At 42.0% G+C, this 20,724-nt stretch overlaps 1 protein-coding gene across 1 annotated transcript; it reads left to right on the top strand.

Moving 5' to 3' along the window:
* The first annotated feature begins 6,001 nt into the window (after positions 1-6,001).
* LOC121790595 lies at positions 6,002-10,688 on the top strand. The gene is made up of 3 exons (XM_042188779.1): positions 6,002-6,663; positions 7,847-7,907; positions 9,729-10,688. The coding sequence occupies exon 3, from the start codon at positions 9,780-9,782 to the stop codon at positions 10,686-10,688; it is 909 nt and encodes a 302-aa protein (XP_042044713.1). The 5' UTR covers positions 6,002-6,663; positions 7,847-7,907; positions 9,729-9,779.
* The last annotated feature ends 10,036 nt before the right edge of the window (positions 10,689-20,724 follow it).

Below are 20,724 nucleotides of genomic sequence, written 5' to 3'. Positions count from 1 at the left end.
ATTTATATTGTGTTTGTGTATTTCATTCATAACTTTTTTAGTGTGTGTAGTATGTACCACTTGTGCATAGGTTGTGTATTTTATTTGTACATTTGTTGTGGAGTGTATAAATAGATTATTTTATAATAGTATCTGAAATGTGCACAAGGTGTGTATGTATTTATGTTGTGCATATTTTTTGTGTTTTTATTTATAGTGTAGTATGTGCCGAGTATGTATAGTATGTTTTATAATATTTGTATTTAGATTTTCGTGTACAGTGTGTATTGTTTGTTTTATATTTATGTGTTTAATGTGTGTGCATGTATCTTGTGTAGTGTGTGTAGTGTAGTGTGTGTATTGCATATTTTGTATGGACATTGTGTATTTTGTCTATAGTGTAAAGTTTTTATTTTTGTATAGTGGTGTTTAGTATGTTTATTTTGTGAATTGTGTACTAGTGTATATTTTGTATATAATGTGTGTAGTATGTGAGGTCCATTTAATGTTTGTTTATTTTATTTATATTGTGTTTGTGTATTTTGTTTATGTTGTGTTTAATATTTTTAATATGTGCCACGTATGTATAAATTGTGTATTTTATATATGTATATTGTTGTATTGTGTATAAATTGTGTATTTAGTGCAACTACCCGTAGTGTGTGCAATGTAGGCATGTATGTTTATAGTACACGTGTAGTGTATTTTATTTTTAGTGTGTTTAATATTTGTGGTATGTATAGTGTGTATATAGTGCGTAATGTGTATGAAGTGTGTTTTATTTATAAAGTATTTAATATTTGTAGTATGTGTCATGTATATATCGTGTATTTTATGTGTGCGTTTGTTGTATAGTATATTTAAATTGTGTATTTTGTGTACGTAGTGACTGTGGGTTGTATGTGCAGTCCATTTAGTGCGTAGTATAAATTGTAAATTTTATGCGTAGTATAAATTGTCTGTAGTGAGTGTGCGTAGTAGGTGCCTTGTCTGTATATAATGTGAATTTTATGTATATATTTGTTGTATAGTATGTTAATAGAGTATTTTGTTTTAGTATATGTAGCGTAGCGTTTGGAATGTATGTAAGTATTATTGTTGTACATATGTTTTGTGTATGTTTGTATATTTTATTTATAATATGTTCAATGTTTCTAGTATGTGCCGTGTATTGAGTGTTGTGTTTTTTTAATGATTGTATTTTGTATATGTATTTCGTGTACAATGTGTAATTTTTGTTTAATATGTATGTGTGTAAAGTTTGCGTATATGTGTGATGTGCAGACGATGTGCAATGTGTATTATGTGCTATGATGTATAGTACATAGTATGTATGCAATGTTATTCATTTTTTTATAGTGTGTCGTTGAGTTGTGTATGTGTGTGTGTTTTATTTATATTGTATTTGTGTATTTTATTTATATCGTGTTTAATGTTTGTAGTGTGTACCTTGTGTGAAATTGTATATTTTAATTGTGCATTTGTTATATAGTGTATAAGTAGTGTATTTTGTATTACTATTTGTGGTATGTGCCTCATATGTATTGTATGTTTTATAATATTCGTATTTAGTTTTTCGTGTACAATGTGTATTGTTTGTTTTATATTTATGTGTTTAATATGTGTGCATGTATCTTGTGTAGTGTGTGTGTGTAGTGTGTGTATTGCGTATTTTGTGTAGTGTAGTGTGTGTATTGCATATTTTGTATGGACATAGTGTATTTTGTCTATAGTGTAAAGTTTTTATTTTTGTATAGTGGTGTTTAGTATGTTTATTTTGTGAATTGTGTACGAGTGTATATTTTGTATATAATGTGTGTAGTATGTGAGGTCCATTTAATGTTTGTTTATTTGATTTATATTGTGTTTGTGTATTTTATTTATGTTGTGTTTAATTTTTTAATATGTGCCACGTATGTATAAATTGTGTATTTTATATATGTATATTGTTGTATAGTTTATAAATTGTGTATTTAGTGCTACTACCCGTAGTGTGTGCAATGTAGGCATGTATGTTTATAGTACACGTGTAGTGTATTTTATTTTTAGTGTGTTTAATATTTGTGGTATGTATAGTGTGTATATAGTGCGCAATGTGTATGAAGTGTGTTTTATTTATATTGTGTTTGTGTTTTTTATTTATAAAGTATTTAATATTTGTAGTATGTGTCATGTATATATCGTGTATTTTATGTGTGCATTTGTTGTATAGTATATTTAAATTGTGTATTTTGTGTACGTAGTGACTGTGGGTTGTATGTGCAGTCCATTTAGTGCGTAGTATAAATTGTCTGTAGTGAGTGTGCGTAGTAGGTGCCTTGTCTGTATATAATGTGAATTTTATGTATATATTTGTTGTATAGTATGTTAATAGAGTATTTTGTTTTAGTATATGTAGCGTAGCGTTTGGAATGTATGTAAGTGTTATTGTTGTACATATGTTTTGTGTACGTTTGTATATTTTATTTATAATATGTTCAAAGTTTCTAGTATGTGCCGTGTATTGAGTGTTGTGTTTTTTTAATGATTGTATTTTGTATATGTATTTCGTGTACAATGTGTAATTTTTGTTTAATATGTATGTGTGTAAAGTGTGCGTATATGTGTGATGTGCAGTCAATGTGTATTATGTGCTATGATGTATAGTACATAGTATGTATGCAATGTTATTCATTTTTTATAGTTTGTCGTTGAGTTGTGTGTGTGTGTGTGTGTTTTAATTATATTGTATTTGTGTATTTTATTTATATCGTGTTTAATGTTTGTAGTGTGTACCTTGTGTGAAATTGTATATTTTAATTGTGCATTTGTTATATAGTGTATAAGTAGTGTATTTTGTATTACTATTTGTGGTATGTGCCTCATATGTATTGTATGTTTTATAATATTGTGTGTATGGTTGGTTTTATTTATATTGTGTTTGTGTATTTCATTAATATTCGTAGTATGTGCCGAGTATGCATAATATGTTTTATAATATTTGTATTTAGTTTTTTATGTCCAGTGTGTATTGTTTGTTTTATATTTATGTAGTGTGTATTGCGTATTTTGTGTAGTGTAGTGTGTGTATTGCGTATTTTGTGTAGTGTAGTGTGTGTATTGTCTATAGTGTAAAGTTTTTATTTTTGTATAGTGATGTTTAGTATGTTTATTTTGTAAATTGTGTACTAGTGTGTATTTTGTATAAGGTGAGTGGTATGTGAGGTCCATTTAATGTTTGTTTATTTTATTTATATTGTGTTTGTGTATTTTATTTATGTTGTGTTTAATATTTGTAATATGTGCCACGTATGTATAAATTGTGTATTTTATATGTATATTTGTTGTATAGTGTAGAAATTGTGTATTTTGTGCTTCTACCCGTAGTGTGTGCAATGTAGGCATGTATGTTTATAGTACATGTGTAGTGTATTTTATTTATAGTGTGTTTAATATTTGTGGTATGTATAGTGTGTATATAGTGCGCAATGTGTATGAAGTGTGTTTTACTTATATTGTGTTTGTGTGTTTTATTTATAAAGTATTTAATATTTGTAGTATGTGTTATATATCGTGTATTTTATGTGTGCGTTTGTTGTATAGTATATTTAAATTGTGTATTTTGTGTACGTAGTGACTGTGGGTTGTATGTGCAGTCCATTTAGTGCGTAGTATAAATTGTAAATTTTATGCGTAGTATAAATTGTCTGTAGTGAGTGTGCGTAGTAGGTGTCATGTCTGTATATATTGTGAATTTTATGTATATATTTGTTGTATAGTATGTTAATAGAGTATTTTGTTTTAGTATATGTAGCGTAGCGTTTGTAATGTATGTAAGTATTATTGTTGTACATATGTTTTGTGTATGTTTGTATATTTTATTTATAATATGTTCAGTGTTTCTAGTATGTGCCGCGTACTGAGTGTTGTGTTTTTTTAATGTTTGTATTTTGTATATGTATTTCGTGTACAATGTGTAATTTTTGTTTAATATGTATGTGTGTAAAGTGTACGTATATGTATGATGTGCAGAGGGTGTGCTATGAAGTATAGTACATAGTATGTATGTAGTGTTATTCATTTTTTTATAGTGTGTCATTCAGTTGTGTGTGTGTGTGTTTTATTTATATTGTGTTTGTGTATTTTATTTATATCGTGTTTAATGTTTGTAGTGTGTACCATGTGTGAAATTGTATATTTTAATTGTGCATTTGTTGTATAGTGTTAAGTAGTGTATTTCGTATTACTATTTGTATTATGTGCCTCATATGTATTGTATGTTTTATAATATTGTGTGTATTGTTTGTTTTATTTATATTGTGTTTGCGTATTTTATTTATAACGCTTTTAATGTTTGTAGTATGTACCACGTGTGTATTAGTTGTGTATTTTATTTGTGCATTTGTTGCAGAGTGTATAAATAGTTTATTTTGAAATTGTATCTGTAGTGTGTGCACAATGTGTATGTATTTATGTTGTGCATGTGTTTTGTGTATTTTATTTATAGTGTGTGTAATATTCGTAGTATGTGCAGAGTATGTATAGTATGTTTTATAATATTTGTATTTAGTTTTTTGTGTACAGTGTGTATTGTTTGTTTTATATTTATGTGGTTAATGTGTGTGCATGTATCTTGTATAGTGTGTGTGTAGTGTAGTGTGTATTGCGTATTTTGGGTAGTGTAGTGTGTGTATTGCGTATTTTGTGTGGACAGTGTGTATTTTGTCTATAGTGTAAAGTTTTTATTTTTGTATAGTGGTGTTTAGTATGTTTATTTTGTAAATTGTGTACTAGTGTGTATTTTGTATATAATGTGTGTAGTATGTGCGGTCCATTTAATGTTTGTGTATTTTATTTATGTTGTGTTTAATATTTGTAATATGTGCCACATATGTATAAATTGTCTGTAGTGAGTGTGCGCAGTAGGTGCCATGTATGTATAAATTGTGAATTTTATGTATATATTTGTTGTATAATATATAAATAGAGTATTTTCTTTTAGTATATGTAGCGTAGCGTTTGCAATGTGTAATTTTTGTTTAATATGTATTGTGTAAAGTGTGCGTATATGTATTTTGTATATGTATTTCGTGTACAATGTGTAATTTTTGTTTAATATGTATGTGTGTAAAGTGTGCGTATATGTGTGATGTGCAGACGATGTGCAATGTGTATTATGTGCTATGATGTATAGTACATAGTATGTATGCAATGTTATTCATTTTTTATAGTGCGTCGTTGAGTTGTGTGTGTGTGTGTGTGTTTTATTTATATTGTGTTTGTGTATTTTATTTATATCGTGTTTAATGTTTGTAGTGTGTACCTTGTGTGAAATTGTATATTTTAATTGTGCATTTGTTGTATTGTGTACAAGTAGTGTATTTTGTATTACTATTTGTATTATGTTCCTCATATGTATTATATGTTTTATAATATTGTGTGTATTGTTTGTTTTATTTATATTGTGTTTGCGTATTTTATTTATAACACTTTTAATGTTTGTAGTATGTACCACGTGTGTATTAGTTGTGTATTTTATTTGTGCATTTGTTGCAGAGTGTATAAATAGTTTATTTTGTAATAGTATCTGTAGTGTACACAATGTGTATGTATTTATGTTGTGCATGAGTTTTGTGTATTTTATTTATAGTGTGTGTAATATTCGTAGTATGTCCCGAGTATGTATAGTATGTTTTATAATATTTGTATTTAATTTTTTTGTGTACAATGTGTATTTGTTTGTTTTATATTTATGTGTTTAATCTGTGTGCATGTTTCTTGTGTAGTGTGTGTATTGCATATTTTGTGTGGACAGTGTGTATTTTGTCTATAGTTTAAAGTTTTTATTTTTGTATAGTGGTGTTTTGTATTTTTATTTTGTGAATTGTGTACTAGTGTGCATTTAATGTTTGTTTATTTTATTTATATTGTGTTTGTGTATTTTATTTATATTGTGTTTAATATTTGTAATATGTGGCACGTATGTATAAATTATGTATTTTATGTGTATATTTGTTGTATTGTAACAACCCGGAAATAAATAAATAAATAAATAAGATCCCAAAATCAAAATTTTAATGTCCGATGCGTCCAACAAAAGTCCAACAAAATTTAATTTAATACATCATATGTTCTAAAGAAAATCGGGTACATCAACGAGAGCAGCTCCGAACTGGAATTGAATTTTCCTGCACCAAATCAAACAAATAAGCAAATAATTTTTTTTCTAAATGATTAATCTAATGCAAGAAAATAGCAACTAAATCTGATGCAGATCCTTTAGGATCAATCTTCTGACATATCACTTATTACTTCATTTAATGAAAGGAGAGAATTTCAAATCTACTGACAAAGGAGAATGATTAGGAGAGAATGTTAGCAACTTGCTGCCTTGCTACCTACGCCACTTTCACAGCCATCTTTTATACATATAGATACAATCACTTTCACCACCCTAATCTCCTCTTTCCATACTGCCACTCCTCCATATTAGTTCATTCACAATCAAGTTCCATCCCCACAAGTTGCTCCACTAAAATCAGCAAGAAGTTTCAAGAACATGGCTGATATTCTTCTTATCTCAATCGAAACAAATTCAAGAAACCGAGAGCTCAATCAATTGAATTACAGAAACTGAATCTGCAAAAATCCAGTGGGCTGCTCCTTTCGGTTCTACAATTTCACAACTAATATTGTGTTATCAAGGTAAAATCCCTTCCCAATTTCAAGTCATGAACTTTTAGTACACCCTCCGCAACATATCATCATACATCACTCCCACGCTGAACTCGGAATTAAATCAACAATCAGAATTAAGTGAAGATACGAATTAACATAAAAATTGGGTAAAGAACTCATCTTTCGGGGTAAATCGGGGCGACGGAACCGGCAGAGAAGCCGACAGCAGCGGCGACGACTCGGGACAGTGGCTGACCGCAGTCGCTGTGGCCGAACCCGATGGCGACGGAGAAACAGCAGAGGCCGCCGGCGTGAGGATCGACGCGATGGTGGAGGATCTGGACCGCGACGACAGAGATTCCTCCACTCCGGAGCGGCGACGCTGAGCGACGACGACGGTGACCGCGAGTTCGCACCTGGTGTGCGAGCGTCTAACGGCGGAGAATTTGACGGAGGCGGTACTACAAATCACGGTTGAAGTCAGCGGCGACCTCCGTGCGGTCTGCAGCGCCGACGACGACGTCCTCTGTTTGCCGGCACGTTGCGGTTTCTGATCTGGAATTGAATGAAAGAGTGACGGGATTTGGGATTATATTCTTCGTTTGACAAATTCAATTTTGAGTGGTGCTTCAATTTGAGTTTCAAATTTTGGGTTGGGGGAGTTCTGCTTGAGAAGAAGAGAGAGAGACGTGGGAGAAATGGTGGAGTACTTTTTTGGGCGTTGTTTTAAAAAAAAGGAATTAGGCTTCTTTAATTAAAAGTGGATGATTTATTAAAGTATGGGCTCCTTTTAATTTTGCTTTGGGCTTTAGAAGTTTTATTAGGGATATAAGGTAGGTGAAATAATTAGTTTGGGCTGGAAAATAAAATAAGAATTTGGGCCAGTTTAAAATAAATCTTTGGGCCGATAATTAATTGTGACGAATTATTTAATTAATCCCGGAATATTTCGAGGGATGAATAATTTTAGCCTAAGTCCGAAATAACTATATTTGCGAAGGGAAATAGTTAAGATAATTTAATTATGCGCTTAAATAATTTTTGAGAATTTATTTCAACATCGTGGAGGAAAATACGAGGAGCCAACAGAGGAACTTTAGGCGGCCACCGAATAATCGAAAACCGAGAAATGAAATAAAAGACTTTAATGAGGGTGCATGCATTCTAATTAGTAGTTTTCTCGCGCTGATTGTTGTGTTATTATTTAAAGGGAATTGTTCTGTGAGACTCCAATCCGGAAAGAGGAAATACTCAAGTGCGAAGCGAACGAGGTGGGCTTTCGAACTAAATTACTTTCAAGAGCTTGCGCTTTATTATATCCGGTTTGAGCATCTTTTTAGTGATGAATTGCTTTCTAAGTGTGATTGCCAATTATCATTTCATTCCATGACGATGTGATATATATGTTTAAAGTGTGAAAGTGAATTGTCATATGTTGTGAATTGATTGTGAAAGTGATAGCCTTTGAGTGGTTGTGAATTGCTCGACTTTGTGGATGTGATATGATGATGCTCGACCTTGACAGAAAAGTTAATTGTGTTTCAAATACGTTTTGAGGAAAATAAGTTTTCAAAAGGGTATGTCATGCCATGTTTTTGTTTTGAGAAATGTCTATATGTTTGTTTAGCAAGGGAGTTGTCCCTACTAGACCTACTGAAATCGAATTCGGGTTTGTATAGGGAGTGAGTCCCTATTCAAGCTAGTGTACACCAATGGGGATCGTGAGCCGTCTTTTGGGTCGGCCGGTCTAGTGATCGAGTTTGAGGCCACATTCTCGCTCACAGGATGTTGATGTTGATGAGATTGATGTTGATGAGATTGATGAGATTGATATTAATGTTGATGATTGCTTAGTGGGGAGTGAGTCCCTACTATGAGTTTAATCAAATTCGGGTCCTAGCAAGGGTGCGTCCCTACTCGGACTAGTGTACACGATGAGATCCGTGAGTCATCGAACGGGTTGGCCGGTTTTTCGTGCTCGTGGAAAGTGGCCCCTTACACGGCACCCTAAAGAACAGATATGACAGTTTCTTAAATAAATTTGGAGAAATGGTTGTGTTTTGAAATGATGAGGAAATGATTTGAGGATGTGTCGAAAGTTTGCGCTTTTGAAATATTTTTAGTGTTTCTCGGCATTTTAAAGTGAAACCCGAGATTCCCGAAATGGTGGCATGACATGATTGTTTTTATAAATTGTTTTGGCATTTGTTCATTGAGTACATCAAGTACTCAGCCCTGCATGTGTTTTCCCTATGTGCAGGTTGAGCGGCGACGAGCGCAGTGGGTGTTGAGCATAAAAGTAAAGAAGATGTCTATGAAAGGTTCAGAATGTGTTGTGTCTTCATACATGACATTAATCTACTCTCGAAATACTTCCGCTGAGCAATTATTCTTCTTCTGAGTTCTTGTATCGTTGAGATAATATTTATTCTTGAATTGTTGATTGTTGAGATGCTCTGGTTTTATTCGAACTATTCTCATTCATTTCGAGCTATGGTCGAGTATTGTTGTTTTCCCCTTTCTTTCCCGCTTCTTTAATCCTCCCCTAGTCGCGATCAACCGTGTTTTCTATCCTTAGAAAGTGCGGTCGTGACAGAGTGGTATCAGAGCCGTCTTTCATGCTCTGAACCCGAGAGTCTTTTTTTTCAATAATCTTCGGCCTACCATTGTTCCGCTAGGCTTTCCGTCTAACGAAAGAGACTCCCAGCACCTACCCCCAACACGCTCAACCAAAGCAACGATTAGTGATTATATTTTGAAAGCAAGTGTGTATTTTCGGTTTACCACTTTGTGTATTGAATTTTTTTTATACATAGCCTTAACAGAACAACAATCGTAAATTTACCAACGCTTTCCTGAGCTAGGCAACAATACCAAAAACGGTATAATAAGTAGTTCCAAATGATAGTGAAATGTATGATGTGACGTAGAAGTGACTTTTAGGACTGCTTCTAGTACCCAAGAATAGCATAGTTGGATACGACTCGTAGGAATGACCGAGCATTTGCATCGTATCACGTTTACTTCTTTATGTTTTATACGCATATTTATGTATGAGAATACGAGGATCTGAACGACACGCCTTCTGGTAGAAGGTTTATCCTACAGTCGAGGACATTTTCCTTGAGTACTTCACATTTGTGATGCTGGTAGGAGAAGATCTTGGGATATTTCTAGCACAGTTCAGGTGGCTCTGGGAGAGAGCGCACCCATTTGGAGTGACTCACCATGACGGTATCCAGCGGCTTATTAGGCTTCTACCCTCGGATTGGGTAGGCTTTGCCATCGACCGATCCCGTGATTATATATTTCCTGCAGCCCCTTTATTCGACCCTCATGGTGATTTTCCCGAGTTCATTGGGGAGATTCACTCGTGTTTTATCCTACATGGCCAGGCACCGAGGGGGCCATATATGCGGCCGGGCGATCTAGCCCCGGTAGGAGACCCAGGGGTCCCGCAGCCAGCAGACCTTCAGCCCGAGCCGGTCACCCCGCAGCCCGATCTGATTCTCCCACCTCTGCCCTCTCCACCGAGGCATCGGGCTCGTGGAGAGTTTGAGGCTGGACCATCTTGTCCCCCTTTGGGAGAGGAGGAGGACCCCTACCCAGCCAGCCTCGACCCTGCACCGAGCCTAGAGGGAGTAGGGTCGGCTAGCACCGAGGCGAGAGAGTTGCGAGCTGCAGCAGCTGAGAGGCGTAGGAGGGGCAATGCCCCCGCCACTCTTTCAGACGAGGATGAGTCAGTTGAGCAGAAGATCATAGTAGGCACCAGTCGCCTACAGCCACTGCCTATTCCTTCTGAGACATCTCCTGACACACTGCTAGGAGCGATGATTCCTACTATTCCTAGTCACCACGAGTCTATATCACTGGAGCGTGGGCCCGTCGCATGGGCTATACGCCATTGGGGAGCTGTGACCCGTGGACCACATCCTCCGGGTAGCACTATTGAGTCAGCTATTCTCCTTGATGAGAGTTCGGACGAAGAGGAGCCAGAGGAAGATGAGGGGGACCCGGGGACCGGTGCGAGTACCATTGCGACACCAGCCTGATCGTTGACTAGATATGGATGTGAGCTTTGTATATATGTGTGTACTTCAGAAACGGATCCGTTATGAGACCGTTCTGGTTTATGTTTTGACTTGCTATAGTATTTTGACATCCCGGAAACATTCATGCGAGTGTTCCGTGGCTTGACATATTTTGACTAACGTCTGTTTAGTAACAGATGTGATATTTTGCGACATCAAGAATGGTTGTAAGAAAGTCCTCGGTGGAGGCAATTTTTCCGTGTACATAAAATTTTATATGAATACATACATGTTTTACTTTATGTCTTTAACATAATGATTGTTGAATAAATTGAAGTTCTCTACTCTCCTAATCATTAATTTTTTTTTTCCAACAATAGTAACTTATAAGAAAATGTTTTATCGATAGAAAATGCCGCCAAGAATAGTCGGGCGACCCCGAGGAAGAGGAAGAGGACGTGGTAGAGGGCCACACCCCGAGCCCGAGGGACAGCGCGTAAACCCTCCGCCACCATCTCCACCTCAATCACCTTCACCTCCACCTGCCCCAACAGTGGATAGAACGGTCGTGAACACCTTTCTGAAAAAGAAGCTGCCAACATTTGACGGAAAAGGTGACCCCGCTGAAGCAGAATCGTGGATACGTGCGCTAGAGCGCCTGTTTGATTTACTGCAATGCACAGACGATGAGCGCTTGATTTGTGCCTCACTCCAACTGACAGGGTCACCAGATTATTGGTGGGAGGCCCGCAAAAAGACAATGACCCTGCATCAGCTAGAGGACCTAACCTGGGAACAGTTCAAGACAGAAATCTATGACAAGTACATCCCCAAGAGCTATAAAAAGCAAAAAGAAACAAAGTTCTACAACTTGAAACAAGGACGAATGTCAGTAACGGAATATGATCGCGCCTTCTTTGACCTGTCCAGATACGGAGCTGATCAAGTGGATACGGTTGAGAAGATGTCCGAGAAATTTTGTGCTGGCTTGAGGCACGAAATAAGAGTAGCATTGGCTAGCCGTGGCGGACTACCATATTCCGAAGCTCTAAAACTGGCCTTAGACATTGAAGCTGCATTGCCTAAAGAAAGACCTGCACCCAACCCTACAAATATATCACTGCAGACCTCGTCCCAAGCCCCAAGGGACAAAAGGAAATGGGAAGGGAACCAGAACAAGTGGGGACAAAAGAAGCCATGGCACGGACCACCCCGCCCACAGAACTTTGCAAGACCGCCTACCTTTAACCCTCCAGGAAACTTTCAGCCAAGAAACCCCATTTGCCCTAAATGCAACAAGCCCCACAGCGGAATTTGCGGGGCTAGAGGGATGACTTGTTACACTTGTGGAAAAAATGGCCACATCGCCAAGTACTGTCGAAGTGGACCTCAGGAAAGGAGTGCACCAACTAACCAGCCAGCAGAACGTCAACACCTGCGAGCTCTACATGCAGACACTCAGAACTACCAGGCCCCGCATCCACAACGACCGAGCCTCTCAACACAAGCCAGGGCATATGCATTGGGACGAAACCAATAGAGCAACAACCATGGGAATTTGGCAGGTATGGGCACCCTACTGAACGTACCTTTTGTCCTATTGTTTGATACTGGTGCTTCGCACTCCTTCATATCAACCTCGTGTGTAAGCACTTTAGACTATGAACAAGCGCAAATCCATAATCTCAGTCCTACAAGCAGTCGCGCTTGTGAGAAAAGGGTGTTCCGCCTACCTCGTCTACTTAAGCGAAGGACATAATGAAAAAAAGAAGATTGAGGATGTGGAGATTGTACGTGAATTTCCAGACGTGTTTCCTGACACGCTGCCCGGGTTACCCCCCAGACAGACAACTGGAATTCACCATTGACTTAGAACCAGGAGCCGCGCCGATCTCAAAAGCGCCGTACCGAATGGCCTCAAAGGAACTGGGAGAACTCAAATTACAACTACAAGAACTTTTAGACCTGGGTTTCATCAGACCCAGTGTGTCGCTATGGGGAGCTCCTGTACTTTTCGTCAAAAAGAAGGATGGAACCTTGAGGATGTGCATAGTTTACCGAGAACTGAACAAGGTGACACTCAAGAATAAATACCCTTTGCCAAGGATAGATGATTTATTTGACCAGCTTAAGGGGGCCAGTATATTTTCTAAGATTGACTTAAGGTCCGGGTACCACCAACTGAAAATCTAGTCTGAAGATGTACCCAAGACGACTTTTCGCACCATAATGCCACCTACGAGATTCTAGAGAGAGACGCTCTCCCTTCTCTCTAGCAATTCCCTCACTTTGATCTTTTCCGCCGTCCACCCACACACACCCACGACCCGCCGCGAATCCCTCACGCCGACCACCACACCTCACCCCACCCGTCCTCAACTCCACCGTCTCCCCACCTTGGTTTGGCGTTGCGGTCACACCCTCGGCTGGCCATGCCGGACCCCCCCACGAACCCCACTCCGGCCCCACCAGACCCCGAGGAGGCTAGGTCTATCCCGGACCAATTTATGGTATTTCATTCAAGCGATGACCCAACACCGAAGGTCTCGGCCAAAGACATGAAAATGCAAAGCAAGAAGAATAGGATGATGGCTAGGAAGTGCACGCCGGCACCTCTCACAAAAGGTCATGGCCGGAAAAGGTTCGTACCTTCCCCACTCCCGGAGGACAAACAACTTAGGAAGAAGCTCGACTTTAGAGAAGAGGAGACCCCCGAGCCCGAGTCCTCCGCCCTGAGCTCCGACCTTGATAGCCTTAAATGCAAGATAACTCTCTTTCCGGCTTGCTCCATCGATAGCAAGGAAGCACTTGGCCTAGGAGCCCTTCCTAATGCCCCCACCTCCGAGGATGGGGTCCAAATGGAAGTGGTGGTTCACGGAGATGCACCGGCGGCGGTGGTGGCGCCGCCCTCCGACCATGGACCCGTCATGAGCGAGATGACCGTTGGAGGGGATGATGTCGGATCCCTAAGCGTATCCCAAGAGGATTGGACCGTAGCATGTGTGCCAAAAAGTACATTGGGGAGTGAGATAGTCAACTTGCCTGAATTGGGCATGGGAACAAATCACCTTTCGGAAAGTGCTTTTGTCCCTTACCAAAACCGGAAGTCACATGTGGAACTTTGCTCACCCCCTACCAATGCAGCAATTGGAGACAAAAAAGAGTGATATCCTCCAAATCATAGACCTGGCCGCGGCGGAGATGCTTGATGCGTCGGCGGCGCAGCCCCTCCTCGCCGGACCCCCACCGGCCACGGTCTACACGGCGAAGGCCAAAGATATCGAACCATGCGCGCCTCTCATCGAGCCTGGCCCATCCCTTGAAGATTTCCCACCTCTCGAAAAGGGAAGGACCCGGAAAATCCGAGCATCATTCGAAGCCGGCTCGGCGTTAGTGAGAACGGGATGGCCGAAGACCAATGCAATCCGCAACCCCCCTCGAGACACGTCCGCGCCTTCGGCCTCGGACACGCAAGCGACGGACCCGACGATGACCGAGATGGACAAGGAAATGCCGCGGCCTCCCGACGAACCCATGATCGAGAGGGACCCGTGTGATGAACCGCGAACCGACACAAACGGAGGGGCTAGACTAAAAGGTAACCCGACAAACAAGCCCTTAGGAGGCAATACCGAGCCGGGCGTGAGGAACCCCACCAAGCCAAGATCCATGGCCGACATGGTGCGGGGGACATCGGCGGTTGAAGGCCCGCAAGTCTTTGTCCCAGAGAACATCCAAAATATCGGCTTTGCTTCCACGTCAAACGGAGTGCCATCCATTTACTTCTCCGGGTCAGAAATCCAAAGGTTGGCCTCGTCTCTCGGCCATGCTATTGTAGGTAAGTTCTCGCACTCAATCCCGGCTTCCTATCAAATCCAAAAGGCCCTAGACAATATTAAGTTTTGCCGTGGATATACTTGGAAATATATTAACGCCAAACATATTCTTGTTCAATTTGAGGACATGCCGGATTATGCTCGGCTCCTTAGCGGACCCAAAGGGACACGGGTGTGGTTCATTGATCGGCATCCGATGAGAGTTTTCAAATGGTCTCCGGACTTTGACGCCTATTGTGAATCTCCAATTGCGGCGATATGGTGCAACCTAATTGGACTCCCGATCCACCTATTTGATCAATCGGCCCTCTATGCCATTGGGAAACTTCTTGGTAACCCGATTCAAGTAGATAGAGCAACGGCCAACAAATCGAGACTCTCCTTTGCGCGGATATGCATTGAGATCGACATTACAAAGCCGCCACCCGACGAGATCATCCTTGACATTTGTGGGCGTCCTTTGGTGCAGCAAGTAAAGTGGGATAAGATCCCGTCCTACTGTGGAGAATGCAAACATGTCGGTCACAAAAGTGAAGTTTGTTACGCCTCCGGGAAGGCGGATCGACCTCCAAAACGAAACTACAACGTAGCAACACCAAAATAGCCACAACACGGAGGAATAGGAGCTAAGAAGAACAACGATGAACCGAGGCACACCGATAATAACATGGAATGGAAACAACATGGGAAACACAAGGGAAAAGGAAGGTAACATCCGGATGAACCCGAGAGCCAATATGCATTCGGGGGCGGAGTGGTCGGGGCCGGACTTCTTGGGTGATTTGCAAGGTGCCGGGAGTAAGGATATGATCATCATCCATGATGAGCATAATGTCACTTCACCTATAGGGATGCTCGCTAAATTCCCTTCATTTGGAAATGGGCGCGGGGGGTAAGCCAAGAGGAGCGGATTTGGCGCGGCGAGCAGTGAACCCGACCTCGGGGGCACTAGTGCAACCAAAAGGCTTCTTTAAACCCTTCGACCTAGAGAAAACCGAGGCACAAGGGTCATCAAGTCACTTGAGTACCAATCGATATTTCTCCCTCATGGCTCAAGAGAACTTCGTGGAGAATGATATGGAAGACGAAGACAATTGGGAAGATACCATTTCCAATAATGAAACCGATGAGGCCGCCAATCCCGCCTTTTTGGAGGCCGCGGCATCTCATGGGAGAAAGACCTTCAAATCATTGAATTCCAAGGAGGGGCGTCAATCCCGCAGGGTACGAACTCCTCTTGTTAATCATGTCGTTTAAACTTTCTATTTTGGAACGTTAGGGGAATCGCGAATGCGTCAACCAAAACGTCCTAAAAAGACTAATTAAATCTCATAATATTTGTTTCCTTGCAATAATGGAGCCGCTTACCCCCCCTAACCCGGACAAATTCTCGAAAGTGTTGGGGCTGTCCTACAAGGGGTCGAACATCAATGGGAAAATTTGGATTTTTGTGGAGGAAGGGATGGATTTTGTTGTGATGGATGACTCGGACCAGCTTGCTACATGGGAGGCTCACCTGTCCTCGGATTTCAACCCCTATTATGATCTCGGCCGTGTTATGCTAAATGCACGAGAGGAGAGCGGCATGCCCTCTGGGAAAAGATGAGAGATATTGCCCAAGATTCGGAGGGAAATACCGTGGTTCATTGGAGGGGACTTCAACACAATCCTCTCCACTCGAGATAGGACGGGGAGTGACACAAATCGTCAGGCCGAAATGGTCGATTTCGCCGAGACCATTGAGGATTGCCGACTAATGGACCCAGGCTACGATGGGGCTGAATTTCACCTGGGCAAAAAACGGCCTCATGGAAAGGTTGGATAGGGTGTTGATTAGTGAGGATGACGCCCCAACTGTTTGATGCAATAAGGGTCACTAACACTACCCCGTATTGCTTCGGACCACGGGCCTCTCCTCGTTAGATGCAGACTACCTATTGCCCACGGGGGAGGTAGAGCGTCCGGTTCCAAAACATGTGGGTTCGGCATGAGGGTTTTTGTTGAGTTGGTGCAAGAAGATTGGATGGCTCCCACGGAGGCTGTTGGCCTCCTCAACTTGAAGATCAAGCTAGCTAGGATCAAACAAACGTTTTAAAAGGTGGAACAAGGAAGTTTTTTGGAATATACATGCCAACCTCAAAACTTGTGAAGAGAAACATTGCTTTGGCTCAATCGGAGTTTGAAGGTGACCCCTCGGCCCGGAATAGAACGGAGGTCAACAAACAAATTGCTGAGTACATCCTTCTTCTTAAGATGGAGGAGGATTTTTGGCGTCAGAAGGCGGCCCTCCATTGGCTGGAAGAAGGGGATAAAAACACTAGATTTTACCAAAGTTGGGTGAAGAAGCAGAATGAGGGATTCGGCTAAGTATCCACAAGATTAACGCTAGTGGGGCGTGAACTCACGGATGACCGGCCATCAAAGAATCGGGCGGTGAGTTTTTTCAAAACCTCCTAGCCCCAAGCTACCCGGAGCTCGCGGATCCGGACCTCAGCCTCTTACATCCGCTCCCTCCCTCGGAGCATTTGGCGGGCCTCCCCAAATCCCAGGATGCGGATGAGGGGAAACGAGCGGTCTTCGATATCTCGGCCAATAGCGCGCCCGGCCCGGGACGGCTTCTCACCTTTGTTCTTTCAAGCTTGTTGGGGCATCTTGGGACCAGACGTGGTGGAAGCGGTTTAGGCAATTTTTTTGGGTGGCTGGCTTTCCTCCCACGAAGCTTCACGGCCACGGAGTATCGTTACCTCCCAAGAAGCCTATACCCGAGACTTGGGGAGACTATAGGCCCATTAGCTTGTGTAACGTGATCAAACAAGGTGATTACTAAAATCCTCACGAGGCGCCTCGCCTCATTCCTTCCCTGTGTTGTTGCACCGAATCAAAGCGGGTTTGTCAAAGGGAGGCTTCTAAATGACAATTGTGCTTCTTGCACAGGAGATGTTCCATGAGCTCCATAGAAGTACTCCAGCCCCTAATGTCGCTAATCAAGATTGACATGGCTAAGGCATATAGATAGGGTCCTATGGCCGTTGCTCCTAAAAATCCTCAAGCAAAATGGGCTTCCCCGAGCCTTGGGTGGGCGCTTATCGAAAGGTTGCATCGGGACATGCTGGTTCTCGATCCTTATTAACGGAGCCCCGACGGGCTTTTTCAAATCCACCCGTGGCCTTAGGCAAGGGGACCCCATTTCCCCCGCCCTCTTCGTCCTTGCTGCGGACTATCTTTCGAGATCACTCGATAAACTTATCCTCGGAGACAAAGAGATGACATACAAAGCAACCCGAGGCAGCATGGAAGATTAGCCACCTCGCCTATGCGGACGACATCATCATCTTCACGCAAGCGGCCGTGAACCCCCTCCGGAGGCTTACGTGCATGTCTAGATCATTATGCCGAGGTGTCCTGGACAACAAATCAAACCTCGGCAAGAGCAACTTCTATATCTCCGAGGCGCATGACGGCTGGGCAAACATAATCCAAAGTGAAGGAGGCTTCTCACGAGGTACGTTCCCCTTCCTTTACCTTGGAGTCCCTATTTACGGGGGGGTGAAGCCACGAAATATGTTACATGTTTCTTCGCGAGAAAATCTCGGCTAGGATCTCTGGGTGGGCTCACACCGGCACCATCTCCTTTGGGGGGGAGACTAACCTTGATAAAAAGCACACTTGAGGCGATTCACTTACACATTGTTCAAGCTATCGAGCCAACAGGCGGAGCCCTCAAGCAATTAGATCAACAAGTGGCTCGCTTCTTTTGGGGGTCGAGTAATGAGAAGAAGAAAGGACGCACTGGATAGGATAGGATCAGGTTTGCCTACCCACGGCCGAAGGGGGCTTGGGCATTCGGAAGATCAAGGAGGTTTACGTGCCTTTAATATAAAATTATGGTGGAGGTTCCGGGAACAAAACTCCCTTTGGGCTATGTACATGATGGCTAAATATTGTCGTAAGGCGTCCCCACTCACAGCTAGAGCCTCGGAGGGAGGTGTAGCCCTACCTGGAAGAGGCTTCTGAAGGCTCGGGCACAGGCACAACCATACATTCGTTGGGTGGTGGCGAGAAAGGAAAGACTTTATTTTGGGATGATTTATGGCTAGGAGAGGTTCCTCTGAGGGAACTTTGTCTCGATGACAGGGGAGGCCCTCTTGTCCAGGTTGCTGATTACATTATCATGGATCTTGGAATGAAGCCAAGTTGCGGATTCTACAAGCGCAAGCCGGCCTCACACAACACATCGTCCGGAGATCTTTGACACGCCAATCATCCCGGAGGGGCCGGATGTGCCGAGATGGAGGCTTTCACACAATGGGGAGTTCTCACTTGCATCCAAACTGGGACCATCCGATCTCAAAGACCTATCATCCAAGGCCTTGATGACTTATGGAAAGCGGTGCCCTCACGTCTTCTATTGCTATCTTCATATGGAGACTCCTTTTCCAAACCGAATACCGGTGGATACGAAGCTACAGTGGAGAAGAATGGAAATGGCATCTAAATGCCAATGCTGCCCTCATAGAACGGGCATCGAATCACTGCAGGCATCTCTTCATCCAAGGGGCTGGGCCCGAGGTGTGTGGAGTGGAGGAGTTTGACTCTTGGTCGAGGGATCTTCACACCCCTCCGGATCAATGACACCATCCCAGATAGGCTCGAAGTTTGGGCACGGAGGAGTCCAACAACCCGGTAAGAAACAACCTTCAGCCGAGCGATACCGGTACCTTATTCTTTGGTTCATTTGGGCGGAGCGAAACAGGAGTCGCCATCAATCGGTGCAATTTAAAGCCTTTCAATGTGGTATGGCAGTGGCAAAATGTTCCTTAGAAATAGCATGGCCAATGGTTCCTATAAACCGAAGCATTGGAAAGGAGTCCGCCTCAAGATCAACGTCCCGAGTCAGGCCGAGCCACGGAGGACCAGGCCTCTTGCGATGGTGGTCAAATGGAACCCGCCAGATGAACCGTGGATCAAACTCAACACTGACGGAGCATACAGTGAGGCAACGGATAAAGCCGGGGGGGAGGACTTGTTCGTGACCATGAGGGCAACATGCTTGCAGCCTTTACCTCCCCACTCGAGGCTCACTCAAGAAGCGGCCATCCAATTCGGGTTGACGCTCGCCGCAGAATTCATAAGGCCTATATGGGTTGAGTCGGATGCACAACAAGCGGTTAAGCTCCTAAATGGCACGCGCTGGGGACCGGCCCATATTAGCCGGGTGATGGCGCGAATCGCAATCCTCAAGCGTCAACAAGACACTCGTATCACCTTCATCCACCGGAAGGGAATAGAGCAGGAGATCTCCTCGCCAAAATGGGATTAGAAGAAAGACTACTACTACTGCCGTATGAATGCCCTCACGGCACCAAGGCACCTCACAGCGATGATTAGAATGGATGCAATGGGTATCCCGAACATTCGGGTCCATAATGAAGAGGAAGAATAGGCTCGAGTTTTGGCTGAAAGGGATGTATAGTCTTTATTTTGTGTTGAATTGTATTTTACCTTTTGAAAGGGATGATGAGGTCCGAGCTTGTGGTACCGGACCGCATACTACTCCTAATTTTTCGTGTAGGCACATCAATTTCGGGTGTGGCCACGTTTTGTAATCACCCACTTTTGAATATAGGGATGAGGGACCCACGAACCCTCCACCGTGAAGGTGTTTGATTAAAAAAAAAAAAAAATCTTTTTTTTCGCACCAGATACGGTCACTACGAGTTTGTGGTAATGCCTTTTGGATTGACCAATGCCCCTGCGGTGTTCATGGATTTAATGAATCGCATATTCCACCCATATCTCAACAATTTTGTCCTGGTCTTCATAGACGACGTCCTCATCTATTCGAAGAATAGATCGGAACATGCTGAGCATCTAAGAACTACCCTCAAAACGTTAAGGACCGAGAGACTCTATGCTAAATTCAGCAAGTGCGAATTCTGGCTCAATGAGGTTGATTTCTTGGACACATAGTAACGGCAGAAGGAATTCGGGTAGATCCAGCGAAGGTAGAGGCCGTACAAAATTGGAAATCACCAACCAGCCCGAACGAAATTCGGAGTTTTCTAGGACTGGCTGGCTACTACAGAAGATTCATCGAAGGGTTCTCAAAGATTGACAGGCCAATGACCTAACAACTCAAAAAGGCATCAAGTTTTGTGTGGACCCCTGAATGCGAAGCTAGCTTCCAACTGCTAAAGAGAAACTAACCACCGCCCCCGTGT

The sequence above is a fragment of the Salvia splendens genome, unplaced genomic scaffold, assembly GCF_004379255.2.
Source record: "Salvia splendens isolate huo1 unplaced genomic scaffold, SspV2 ctg560, whole genome shotgun sequence".
NCBI lineage: Eukaryota > Viridiplantae > Streptophyta > Magnoliopsida > Lamiales > Lamiaceae > Salvia > Salvia splendens.
The sequence above is the reverse complement of the archived record's forward strand: the minus strand, read 5'-3'. Positions and strand labels throughout refer to the sequence as shown.